This window comes from Gambusia affinis, linkage group LG05, assembly GCF_019740435.1.
Source record: "Gambusia affinis linkage group LG05, SWU_Gaff_1.0, whole genome shotgun sequence".
NCBI lineage: Eukaryota > Metazoa > Chordata > Actinopteri > Cyprinodontiformes > Poeciliidae > Gambusia > Gambusia affinis.
This window is the reverse complement of record NC_057872.1, coordinates 22,592,718-22,606,988: the sequence shown is the minus strand read 5'-3', so window position 1 is coordinate 22,606,988 and position 14,271 is coordinate 22,592,718. Positions and strand designations below refer to the sequence as shown.

At 34.8% G+C, this 14,271-nt stretch overlaps 1 protein-coding gene across 7 annotated transcripts in view; it reads right to left on the bottom strand.

Moving 5' to 3' along the window:
• The window catches only part of etv1 (ETS variant transcription factor 1), a 33,136-nt gene that overhangs the window by 6,463 nt on the left and 12,402 nt on the right, over positions 1-14,271 (bottom strand). For all 7 annotated transcript variants that reach the window (XM_044118276.1, XM_044118277.1, XM_044118278.1 and 4 more), the window contains 3 exons: positions 7,710-7,839; positions 5,651-5,827; positions 4,269-4,516 (listed from right to left, as the gene is read on the bottom strand). In XM_044118276.1, coding sequence (XP_043974211.1) covers positions 4,269-4,516; positions 5,651-5,827; positions 7,710-7,839 — 555 coding nt within the window. The remainder of the gene's footprint in view (positions 1-4,268; positions 4,517-5,650; positions 5,828-7,709; positions 7,840-14,271) is intronic.

Sequence of the window (14,271 nt, the reverse complement as noted above, 5' to 3'; positions counted from 1 at the left end):
AATAAGCTATCAGACCACATTGTATTATATTCTGTATTTTCCTGATGCAGCATGTTAGCTAAGGCGCTATACTAGCTAAAGTTGAATGTAGCTAAATTTACCATTACATAACATGGATAGATAAAATTTTTATTACATTTTATTACATTTTAGTATCTCTACTAAATAGAGATATTAAAGTATTTTAAGTCAACTATTCCTTAATATCGATAAAAAACACAGGAAAAATGTTATAAGTGAAATAATCTGTCAATGGAAATAGTACAATTTCATCAATATTACTAAAACAAGCTCCTATTTCTTGCTGAAACGTTACTTGTCAGTTAATTTTGTCTTATTTCAAGGAAAAGGTGTTTGTAGCAGAAACTAGAGCAAAACCATTTGGTAAACTTTTGTGTTTTTGTAGTGAAGTTGTTGTTTAAGTTTCAAGCACACGATTAATACGTAGCAAAATAAAAGCAGAGCATAAAAAAAAAATTCAGAAATGTTATATTTGAAATCCTCAACAAAAAACAAATATTCCAAACAACAACAATGTAATCACATAATATTTCTATATCAAACACTTTCAAAACGTGTTATCCACTTTCTGACAACGTCTGACGTTGCTGCGCGGAAGAAAGCAGCCGAACATGCAGCAGAGCGAATGTTCAATAAACACACTGAGGCCCTTCATTTAGGCCCATAAACATTTCTCTGAGCTTCATCAAAGTAATGGGCCTGTAGAGGAAATTGCTGCTAATGAAATTACGATTCCCCTCCCATCCTCTCCGCCAGGCCTGCTCCTGTCAACATGCTGAACGGCGGCTGCTAATAAACACACCCTCATCCTCCATCCTGCCTCTGCACTACAGCTGGAGACGTTTTTACACCAAAATTATGCTTTAAATGGGTTTATTTTCATCCATCATGTGATATTTGATGTTGTTTGACTGTGCTATAACAAGTTTTTTGATTGTTTTTACCATTTACAAAGTAAAAGAAATGTAAAAAGTTGTTGGGGGGAAAAAATAGCAATTTGTAATCGTGGGAATTGATTCAAAATGCACAAAAATTGATTTTAAAATATGTTTAAGTTTTGTTTTTTTCTGCTTCTATTTGCTATTATAATGCATATTGCGTTACGCGTCCAATCACCCAGGGTGTGTATTTTAAAATTTTTTTTATGTAATATAATTTATTTGTTGGCTTTTTAGCCCAGTGTATTGAACAGGCACACGAAGATTATAACAAGGTTTTAATTACAAAGTTTTGATAATTATTGAGTCAGTAAGTATATATTTAATTAAAGTAGGATTAAATAAGTGTGGTAAGTAGTAGTAAGAAAATTATTTTGTTCTTGGTTATGTATGCACACGTTTTCTCTGTTCTGATTGCTTTTTTCTTGTTTTAAAAACTTGAAAATGTTTATATTATCTAAGAAAAAAGGCAGGCGGCAAAACCACCTGATACTAGTAATTTAATTAAATTTAATTAAAACATTAGCATCTCTAGCAGATGAAGATCTGTAGTTTTAGGTAATTTTAGGTACTTTAGTAAGGAGGAATGCACCGATCCACTTTTTAAATTTCTGATACCGATACAGATATCTGAGGTTTAGTATCGGCCAGAACTGATCCGGTACAGAAAAACTGAATTGATTTAAAATGTTTCCTTTTTTAAAACACAGACATACATATTCTGAATTTGTTAACTCTGCACCAGTACAGCTCAATTAAACTCACCAATAGCTTCACAAACCTGGTGAAACTTGTAAAAACAACTTTAATTTGTTCAATAAAGCAAGTGAAACTCACATAAACAATTGGTCAAATGTCTAAAAATAAATCTTCTTTCAAATGGTTCAGAGAGTGCAATTAGAAATCCTAAATATAATGTAAAATAAATTATAAAGAATGACATCACTCAGAGCTGAAAGCATAGAATTAGACTGCATAGATCGGGCACATTGTCAACATCAGGACCGATACAGATATTAATATCACATCAGTTCATCTCTAAATACAATTCAATGTTTTTGTTTGTTTTTTAAGTTTTTATATGACTTCTTTCATTATGTTGTTAAATTTAAGAAAAAGAATTGATTAAAAGATTCAGATCAGTTAATTGTGAGAATGACAGCGCTGACAACGGGCCAGAAACAACCAAGTAGCTACTAAGAGAGTGTCTGTCGAGACGTAAGACGTCTTCGCAGAGCAGCCATGTGTTTCTTCTGGCATTATCCAGTGGTGTTAATTGGTATTTAGAAGACACACAGTTGTGAAACCTGGTGAGCGAATCCACTGTACCGAGGAGCGAGAAAACACCAAAAATTCACAGTTTTCTGGTTTTTCAATAAAAAAAAAACAAAAAAAAAACTGCTACTGCGACTGGTTGGCACAAAGATGGAGCCGCAGCAGAGGAGACATGAGTTTCTCTTCTTGAACTCATCTCTTCGATGTTTTTTCTCCTGACTGGACTCAGCCCTGTCTCTCCTTGTGAATGAACCCAACGGTCCAGCGGATGTTCATTCATGCCACGGTGCCGCCTCGGGGCTCCTGGAGCCTCCTGACTCGCTCGCTTTAGTGTCCAACCAGAGGGAGCTAACATGAGAGGGAGGACTGAAACCAACCCTTCTTCTTCTTTCCTTTTCTCCATTAGAGCACTACAGGAAGTGGTGAACAACGCAGACGCTCGACCAGGATCCCGCCTCCAATAACAGGCGATCGATAGACGATGGCCCTCTCTTAATGCCTCCTCCTCAGGGCTCTGACAGCCTTTGGTTTTTATTAAAGTTTGGTGTTATTTGTTCTGATTGTCTAATTCAGTTAGTTTTTAAATGTTAAAAGTTTAGTTTTTAGTAGTTACAGTACTGGTTTAGTTTTTTTATACTTTGGTTGATTTATAGATGCAGTCAAAGTATTGGTATTGGATTTAGGTAATAAATCAATTAATCGATAAATTAAAATCAGCTCAATAATTTAAATTTGCATGATTTATTGTCTCCTTTTATCAAAAACTGGATGATAAAATTCTTCAGTCTGGTAACTTGGTCTAAACTAGCCAATTTTGTTTACAGAGATTTCATAATTAATTTTATTTGTTATTTTGGTTGTTTTCTTTATTTATTTTGGATATTTAAAATGTCTTCCAGCTCCACTGTTAAATGTTTATTAATCTCTGAGAATGGACTCTCCCATTATTATGCCATTAAATTACCTGGAAATGCTCTGAAAACAACAATAGTATCGTTTATCGCGATAACTTCTGGGACAATTTGTCATCCAGCAAAATCTGTTATTGTGACAGGCCTAATTGTATTGTGATTATTTATGCACTGGGAAATCAATACTCGACACAAAGTAGCCTTTTCAAAAATGTTTTCAATTATCGCTGATCAACCAACCGACTGGTGTTTTATCACCATGTGATGGACTAGCGTTAGCGCCGTAATTTGCCGACAGCCGACGTAAACTACTTGTGTGAGGGGAAGAAAAAAATCTTTTTCACATCAGTTTGAAATTCTAATCAATAGATTCATAAACAAAAACAAAGGATATTATGTCAATTTCAACATGTTAGTAGTTACTTTAATAAACCATATAATTCCAGTTAGCTACAGTTTCTTCCCATTAATTACCATTAATTATTTATTACTAATTCATTTATTACAATGAAAATATTTTGTCAATTTCTTCCCTCTCACTAAGCCTGTCACAATAACAAATCTGGCTGGATGATAAATTGTCCCAGAAGTTATTGTGATAAACGATAAAATTGTTTTTATTTTTTTTTCTCCCCACCAGGGGGTCTTTTTGGGGGCTCTAGTGTCCCTTATTCAACAGTAGGCTGACAGGAAAGGGGGGAAGACATGCTGCAAATGTCGCCGGGTCCGGGAATCGAACTTGCGACGGCTGCGTTGAGGACTCAAGGCCTCCAAATGTGGGTTGCGGTTTCCCCTACGCCACCACAGCACGCCCTTTAAGACCATTTTTAAGTAACATAAAGGTGATGACAGAAAAATGTCCGAATAAAATTGTTTTGACCTTTTTGAAATCTGCACCTTTAAATCAACGTAGGTGTGAAAAACTGAAACTGCCACTACAACTAAATAAAAACTAAACTGAAACTGAACATTTAACATTTAAAAACCAAACACAATCTAAGAACTAGTTAAAAGTAACTGAATTACACAAACGATGAGAAAAGCAAATTAATTGATCAATTGATTTATTGCCTATTACCTCTCTCTGCTAAAATGAACGTTAAATCATGTTCTCGCCCCTCACCTGAGTCGTAGGTGAAGTCCCTGGGCTCCTGCTTGATCATCATGCTGGCTGGGTAGGCGTGGGGCAGCGGCGCTCCCATCATGGCCGGGTGTTCGAACAGGGGGTCCGGGTACTCCTGCTTGAAGCCTTGAGGGGGGAAGGGGATGCTGGGCTCTGACAGCTGCCGGTGGTAGATGGGCCGGCTGTCCCGGGCCATCGTCGGCGGGGAGGGAAACGAGTGGCACGGCTCAGAGAGCTGACGTCGAAATCTGGAAAAGCATTAGACACACAATAATAGAGTAACAAAATGGGAGAAATAATAAAAAAGACAGGAAAATAACAGTTTTTCTATAAGCAATTAATTATTTTAGGTATTTTTCAACACTGTTAAGCTGCAGGGAGGTAAGAAAGCCGAAAATGCTGAAATTCAAAATTCAAAGATACTAAACTTATAGTGATGGCTGTTGGCAGGAAAGATCTCATATAGCTGCCTGTACTGCAGCAAATTTTAAGAAGCCTCTGACTGAAGACACTGTTGGACGTTTGTCCGGAAAAAAAAGCAAATTTTTTCCCCAGAAAGGCAGGAATGAAAGTTTTTAAAAGAAAAATCTCAATAAAAGTACAGAGCAACTCCAAAATGCTGCTAGTAAAAGACAAAAAAAAATAATATTATTTTTAAGGGCTTCGTTTTTCATAGCCATATGGTTACCTTTTAAAGTATCTTTTTACACTTCAAAAACACCAAATCTTAACAGGCATTTTTTGTCCAGAATTAGTGCAAATATAGTACATTTGAAATAAAATAAGACTTACTTACAATAACTTGTACATATAGAAACTTGTTTTCCAGTCAATAACTCCTTAATATCAATAAAAAATAGTTTCACAGATTATTTCACTTCAAACAAGACAACTTCACCATGTTATAAGTGAAATAATCTGCCAATGAAACTAACACTGCGTTGCTAGGTAACGACCTGGGCTTGGCTGGGGTTGCTAGGTAACGGCGCAATAAACAGAGCTCTAATCTATTTAAGTGTTATTTTTTTAAAACTCCGTATTAGTAAACTTTAAGCAGAGAAAGTCATCTGCCCAAACACATATCTTTGTTTTAGATCATACCATATTATGATCTAAAACATAATATAGTATGATCTCCTTAAAACCAAGGAGTTACTTTTACGTTAGTTTTGTCTTAATTCAAGCGTAATAAGACATTTGCAGTAGAAACTAGAAAACAACGACTCCCTAAACTTGTGGTGTTTTACAATTAACCAGTGTCAATAGTAAAATAATGTTCTGACAAAGTTGTTTTCCCCTCTGGCCAGTTAATAAACACACGGGCACCATTGCAGTCAGTTGTCAGGGCAACCAGTGGGTTAATGGCGACGCTGCGGCGGTACCTGTGGTCCATGGAGTAGGCGCTGTCCGGGAGAGGCTGCGAGGGCGGGATGTGGGCGTAAGTCCGGTCCGGTTTGGGCGTGGGCGAGCCATGGTGAAGGGGGGACACCGGGGTGCTGCAGGGGGGCGTCACTGGGCTGGAGGGCTTCATTCCTGTGTGGTGCTTCTGCTCATAGGCACTGCGGCAACAAAACAATCCAGATGTCAGGATACTGAGTCCAGAACGACACAAATGAGTTGAAATGGGTTTACTGTAGCCAAGCTGGTTTACAACAATGCAAGTTTTGGTGACACTTTATTTGAAAAGATGTGCAAAAGACATAACACCTTTTTATTAACATGGAGGAGTCTTTATGAACGCATATGACTGTCGTCGTGAAGCGTCAATCAGTAAATAATGACACCTTTAATGCAAAGTTGCATTAAAACATGCATTAAAATCAAAGGTGGGCAGTGTCCAAAAATTGTACTCAAGTAAAAAGTAGCCAATTTCATAAAAGAAATTACTGAGTAAAACAATATTTTATATAAAGTCTGATCAAACTATCAATCATTTAATACTTAAAAATCACATCAATAGATGGCCAAAATGTAAAGTTAAGTGAAAATTTTGATATTTTTCAGACAATAGTTTATATAAGTAACAAAAAAAAACAAAAACAAAAAAAAATCAAGCAAAAAAAAAAAAAATTATTTTAATAAAAAACTTTAACAGGAAGTGCAGATGTGTGTCTGTCTGGTGAATTTTTGGTGAAAACAAATTTGTTTTTCATTCAGAGGGTAGAAAATCCAGAAATTTTACTGAAGTAATAAAATTACTCAAGTAAAAGTACAGCATAGTAAAAATACTCCTAAAAGTTTGTTTTTTTTTTTTTTTTTAAAAAAAAGTTACTCAAATGTAATTGATTAAATGTAACTAGTTATCACTAAGGCTGTCATGATAAAAGATTTTGCTGGATGAAAAATAATCTCAGAAGTTATCGCAATAAATGATAATGTTGTTTTTTGTCCATTTTCAGGTAATATAGCGGTGATAATGTGACAACAAAACTTCAAATTCTAATGAACATTTAACACAGAAACTGGAAGACATTTTAAATATGTCTTATATAATATAATTAAAATGAATCATAAAGTTTCTGTAAACAAAATTGGCCAGTCCAGACCAAAACATCAGACTGAAGATGTTAGTCAAAAATATTTAGGTAGAAACAAAAAAAAAAAACCTGCAAATGGAAATTATTGAGCTAATCTTAATGTATCATATGATTAATTGATTTATTGTGATTACTACCCAACTCTGATTAAAAGTTAATTAAAAGTGTAAACTTTGCATTATTCACCAAATAATAACACTTTATTTGGTAATTTCACTAAATAAAGTGTCATTATCTGGTTTGTTTACCAAATAATAACACTTTATTTGGTAATTTCACTAAATAAAGTGTCATTATCTGGTTTGTTTACCAAATAATAACATTTTATTTGGTAATTTAACTAAATAAAGTGTTATTATCTGGTTTGTTTACCAAATAATAACACTTTATTTGGTAATTTCACTAAATAAAGTGTTATTATCTGGTTTGTTTACCAAATAATAACACTTTATTTGGTAATTTCACTAAATAAAGTGTTATTATCTGGTTTGTTTACCAAATAATAACACTTTATTTGGTAATTTCACTAAATAAAGTGTTATTATCTGGTTTGTTTACCAAATAATAACACTTTATTTGGTAATTTCACTAAATAAAGTGTTATTATCTGGTTTGTTTACCAAATAACACTTTATTTGGTAATTTAACTAAATAAAGTGTTATTATCTGGTTTGTTTACCAAATAACACTTTATTTGGTAATTTAACTAAATAAAGTGTTAGTATTTGGTTTGTTTACCAAATAACAGTTGGTAAATATCCATAACAGCAGTCAAACATTCATGAACACTCCTCCATGTTAGTAATGGGTTTCATCCCAGCGTCCTGCCGGTCTTGTGCTCAGCCCTTCAGATGAAGCGTCAGCCATGTTTTCATGGGGCTCGGTGAAGTGCGCGGCCGGCCACCTGATGCTGTACGGACACTTCTCTCCATACTGGAGCTTGAAGGGCCGCTCCTGACTGCAGTTGGAGCTCAGCTCAGAGCATGGGCTGTGCAGCTCCCGCTTGATCTTCAGCTGCAGTCCGTGGAAAGCCACTGCAGCGCCGAGACAAAGAGACAAACACACCTGAATCACCCTGGGGTCCGATGACACATTTCACATCCGCTTTAATATTAAAGGTACATTTGTAAGGAGTTCGGGAGGAAAAATAAACTCATGCACTGCAAAAACACAAGATCTCACCGAGTAATTTTGCCTGGTTTGTAGTGCAAATATCTTGTTTAACTTAAAATAAGACAAATTAACTCAAAAGTAACTTTTCAGCAAGATATAGAAGCTTGTTTTAACTAAATAACACTTTAATATTGAGGAAAAAATATTTGTTCTATTGGCAGATAGAAGAACTTCAAACATGGGAAAAATTTATTGTTATAAGTTAAATAATCTGCCACTTTTTTGTCAATATTAAGAAATTATTTACTTCAAAAAATCTTCTACATCTTACAAAAAAGTTACTAGTAAGTTAGTTTTGTCTTATTTGCACAAGAAACTAGACCTAAATTACTTGGTAAGATTTTGTGTTTTTGCAGTGTAATTCACACACAGAACAAAACAAAAACAATCATTAAGGTTTTTTTTCTTTTAGTGCAAATATCTGATTAAGAGCAAAGTAATGTAAAAGTAACTCATCAGCAAGTTGTAGAAGCTTCTTCTAAGTAAATTATTCCTTAACATTGGTGAAAAAGTTCTAGTCCCACTGGTGGATTATTTCACTTATGACACGGGGAAAATATCTTTTTAGAAATAAATTTATTTGCCAATGGAACCAGAACTTTTTAATCAATATTAAATAACTATTGACCTAAAACAAAGACAATAAATTCTTGATTAAAGTCTTAATTCTGATTGCAAAGAAAAGTTTTAGATCTACTTGGTTAAGAACATAAACTCCCAGTATTATGGACTGGAAAGACAGAATTAAATTAAGATTTACATTATGAAAAAAACAACAACTTTAATTTCAATCTAAATGGAAACCAGTAACTGGATCCATATTGAAACACCTCTCTTTACTTGTATATCTTTTCAGTTTATTTTGTACAATTGTTATTATTGTTTTATTTTACGTTGATTTTCATGGACGTATTTAATTAATATTACACAGCAAAAGAAATCTGTAAAATTTACGGTAAAATACCGACAGTCGTGAGAGCTGCCAGTAAGTTTTACAGATTTCTTTTACAGTGTAGCCTTTCTTAATGGGGTTAATGTTTATCTGAGAGAAATGTACTTTGTTTTTTTTTTACTTCATCAGAAAAATAAACATCTTTTCACCAGTTTATGGTAATTTATTGTTAGCATTTTCTTGTAGCACTTTGTGCAGTTTTGACTTGTTTTTGAAAGAGATATATAAATAAATTTGACTCGGACATCGGCCATCTCCAGATTTAAACAACATCTATACTTATCGTAGGTTAAATGTCTAAAATGAAGGTTTGTATGAATAAAATGTCAATGAACTGGGACAAAGTCGGACCTGTGTTCAAGTCTGCATAAGACAGATATTGGGAAATAAATAAAAAGATACTTTTGAGATAGTTTGTCTTATTTCGTGTGTAGTAAGGTAAGATTTTGTGTTTTTGCAGTGAAATGCGCCAACACTGACTCCACCTGTCCTCCATTTTGACGTCTCAGGCCGTCACTGACACAAACAACTCACTTCAAATCTCATTTGTTTTTCCTGGCGGAGGCTCTGCTGGTGAAATATGACAATCATAAAACGGGCTCCTATAAATACTTTATCTGCTTTCAGCAGGCTGTCAATACGTTCCAGACGACAACAACGGGCGCATTGATCCGACGGGCCGGGCGGGGCCGGGGGGGCCCGCAGCCCCCTCCGTGAGCCCGGTCCATCTGAGAGGCTGTTAAGTGCCTGATCAGTCCTGATTAACATCCCATCATCTCGAGTCATGATCAACGCTAATCTAATCGACTGCGTCTCTGAAGGAAAGCCCAGTCAGTCGGTCAGAATGAAGCCGGGCTCGGGTTACCTGGCCGATCGCTGCGCTGGCAGGGGATCGGTTCTGACTCTGGAGTTGAGAGCAAACGCAACACTCTTCAAAAAATAACACAAATTGTACCAGGTATTTTGGTATTTTGAGATTAAACTCAGAATTATGAGAAAAGAAAGTCAAAAATCTGAGAAATAAAGTCAAAATTCTGGGATTAAACTCAGAATGACTTAAAAAAGGTCCTGCAGGTTTGCCAGAAACAGCAAACCATGCGCTAAACTAATCTATTTTAACTAATCTTTATTATTAAAAGAAATAAAAACCTGCATGAATGTTTTGTGAAAACTTCCCTGTTGTTTTTAAATCTGCATCAACAGCCTGAACGGTGATCCAGGGCCGCACAGAATTGTTCCGAGGGCCGCAAACGGCCCCCGAGCCACACTTTGGACATCCCCGCGCTACGTTTTAGAATAAATATATTAACACACCTGAAATAAAGCAAAACTAACATGGAGAAAGTTTTCAGGAGTTTGTTTTAAATTACAAATCCTTCATGATTTTATTAAAAGTACTAATTCCATTAGCAGATTATTTTATTTATTACAAACATTTTTCCAGTTAATCCCAAATAATCCAGGTATTCCAGGCAGGTTCAGAGGTTACCTGCCTCCATCCGTTCAGGCTCCTCCCATGTGATGAAAACATTTCATCCAAAAATGTAAAAATAACTGGAACTATAAAACCAGTTTGTTTCCAGTTCCAAAAATCAACATAGCATAGTTTTAATTTTATTTTATCTTATATAAATTTGTAAAATGTCATAATAAGGATGCAGCATTTAAAGAGCCTCTTTTTTTTAAAACTGTTTTTATGGTTTTTAATATTTATTAGTGCTGGAAAGCAGGTAATTTTGAATTTATTTATTGTTATTTGATGTAAAGTTTCCTGGCTGGAAACAAAGCTGACACTGTAACCAAATCTACCCAACGTTATTGATAAAGTTGATTGATTGATTGAATCCTATGTTATTATATAACAAGTAATTAATTATCAATGTTGAGGAATTATTGACTTTATAATCTCCTATATCTTGGTGAAAAGTTACTTTTTGTTCATTTTATCTTATTTCAAGTGCACTAGGATATTTTAACTACAAACTAGACAGAAAATAGTTGGAAAGATTTTGTATTTTTGCAGCATTAACAGATTTTAGTAAGAAAATTTATAATTTTGTTTGATTATTGAGAAAATTCTGGAAGGTTCAGTTGTTAAAGATAAAACTGTCTGAGATTTTGAGTTTTTACAGTGTTATACTGGCACACAAGTGGAGTTAATTAACTAATTAAGTGACTTCTAAAAGCAATTTGGTTTCAGTGGATTTTAAATTGGGATATTAGGAAAAAAACAGGGAAACTAGACAGAAGTACTTGGTGATATTTTGTGTTTTTGCAGTGAGCAGAAAGAGGTGAAAACTGTCAGTGAATCTGCAGTCAAACACTGAAATCCAGCAGCTGTTTTTGGGTTTGTCTGACATCTGCTGCGTGTGCAGGGGTCTGTCCGCCCAGCGCCTGGGGGCCCGGCCGCACGCCCCGCATGCCGCCGGGCCCCCGGGGTTGTTCGCAGCCCTCGCTGGGGGCCTGACCTTTCCAGGTCATCGATCGGAGGTCAAAATGACACTTCCTGAGGGGAGACCTTTTGACGGTGCTCGTTTGGACGTTACAGAGTCAGAATGACATCTGAGCTTCGATCGTCACGATTAAAATTGTTATCGGTTTGATTATCAACCGATACGGAAAAGGATTGCAACCACTGAGAAAAAAAAGAAAAGAAATTAATTCTGAGAAAGAGTCTGATATAAAAGTCAGAAATTGCTTATTTTCAGTCGCCTAACGGTTTGAGGAAAATAAATATATACATTTAACTCAGTTTTAATTCTCACACGACTGTTGATTTTAGAGGCCAAAAATGTTCCTCAGCTGCTGAATTTGTCTTTCCTGAACACATAGAAAAAGCAGTAGGATCCTTCCAGCCAGCTGACCAGCAATGTGCAGCAACAGGTGGAGGAGGGGACTGATGGGACCCACAATTTTAGGCTACAAACATTCAGGGAAACATGTTGGACATGTCTGTAATCTCATTTAAAGGATTTTAATCTGTATAACAGGAACTTTTTCGTTGTTTTGGTGGAAAAACAAGTTGTGAGTTGAACTGGAGTAAATAATCTTCTCAGTTTAATTTACAGAAAGATAAAAAAACTAATAAATCTGTTTTATAGGTCATGACAGAAAAGCTAAACAGCTAAATGACATCAGTGCTAGTTGCTAACACAGACGATAAACTTTAAAGCACCACCACTGATGAAGATGAACAAAATGTCTGCCAAAAAGATCTATAAAGTAATTTCTAATACTACAGATCAAACAACGTGTAAATGTGACACAAAATGAAAGCAAATAAACAAAATAAGTTAGATAAATATTTAGATTACACAGGTGTTTGCAATTTAAATGATAATTCAAAATGAAAAAAAAGTCAACTGATAAAATAAAATACCATTTAAGTACAATGTAGTTCAGACACAACGGCAAAAATCTAAACACTGCAGTATTATCTAGTATTTTAGATCTAGTTTCTGGTGGAAATATCTTAGCTCACTTAAAATAAGACAAAACTAACTTACAAGTAACATTTCAGCAAGAAAAAGGAGTTAGTCTTAAATAGTAAAGAAAAGTTCTAGTTCCATCGGCAGATTATTTCACTTATGACAAAACATTTTCGCCATGTTACAAGTGAAACAATGTATCTAACACTGGGTTGCCGGGTAACGGGCTGGGCTTGGCTGGGGTTGCTAGGTAACGACGCAAGACCCATTGATTATGAAATAAATAGAACAAGAACTTTTTCATCAATATTAAGAAACTATTGTCTCGAAACTAGATGCTACATCTTGCCGAAAAGTTATTAATAAGTTATTTTTGTTTTGTTACGAGTTGAACTGAGATATTTCCACTAGAAACTAGAACAAAAATACTTGGTAAGATTTTGTGTTTTTGCAGTGCATGTACTGAAATTTAAAAAGTAATAGAAAACAATGTGAATTTAATAAGGTTTTATATTTCTCGTGACCTAAAATCTCCTGATATGATCGTTTATCTCGTCTGTCATTATTTGTTTGCTTATTTTATGCTTCAAACTCCGCAGACGTTGAAACCACAAGTGGATTTTCCCAAAACAGGAAGTGAGCAACAAACACAAAAAAAATAAAAAATTCAGCAATTTCCAACCCAGCAAACGCCAAAACTCTATTTCTAATTTCTTCATTTAATTAAAGTTAAGTGGTGAAAGTCGCTCGGTTTGTGCGTGAGCATCCCTGAGAAAAGACTCGGCTGAGCGTCGCATCAGGTCGTAACAATGGCTTCACATGTGCAGCAGCACCGGGTCTTAAATTAGACATGGAAATGTCACAATAGATTTCGTCAGCAGGGTGCCAAGGTACACAAATCAATAGCGAGGGCATCGCCTCTGACTGAAGCGGAGACTTCCTCTTTAGTCCAGAATGTCATGCCCATCATGGCTTGATTGCTCTCATTATCTACATATTGATTAATCAAGATGGAAAGGAGAGAGGCAGTTATAGCAATTATCAGGCCTATTTTTAATGCAAATGTTTTTGTGCCATTCTCTTAAACATTTATTAGTTTCCTAAGGTCTTTGCTGTGTGGATAGTAACGAGGTTTTAAAAATATTTATTGTCAAAAAACCTTTAAGCCTCTTCAATCCAGTTCATGTTGTTCAGCTGTTGTTCTTAAAAGTGTTTTGTATCGATTAGTAGAAATAATTTTACACAATTTGAGGTATTTTTATCATAAGAAGCCTTCGTTTATGTTTTGCGTTTAATTATTTGGTAATAAAAGTAAAATATATTGGTAGTGATGCAAGTCTACATTATAACCAAATAAACTTGACGTTCTAGAAGTTAGATAAAAGGTATGAGTTATAAAATCCCATTTACACAGCTTTTATCACTTTTATTATTTTTCACAACCATCTACATTTCTTTGTCTGGATTTTGCTTTTCTATTGCGAATGTTTAAATAAAAATCCAAAAGCAAATTTTGCCGGACAATAAATTGTCCCAGAAATTATTGTAATTATATTAATAAACGATAATATTGTTGTTTTGAGACCATTTTTATGAAACACAATGGATTAAATAATGCAGGAACACACTGTCAAAGATCAATAAACTTTAAATCCTAACAAACTTTTGACACAAAACATCCAAAATAAATAAACAAAACAACAAAAACAGAGAAAAATTAGTTAAAAACAGAAAAGTGAAGATCAGTTTTAGAAAGAAAAACTCTAATTGATGGAAATAGAAATTATCGAGCTTTTTTTAACTGAACTGATTTATTTATTGAGGATTTTTCACAACTGGCTAAGTTTCTTAACGTGGATCTTGCTTTTCTGAGGAGAACGTTTAACTAAAAACACGAGTGAACCTGCCACAAA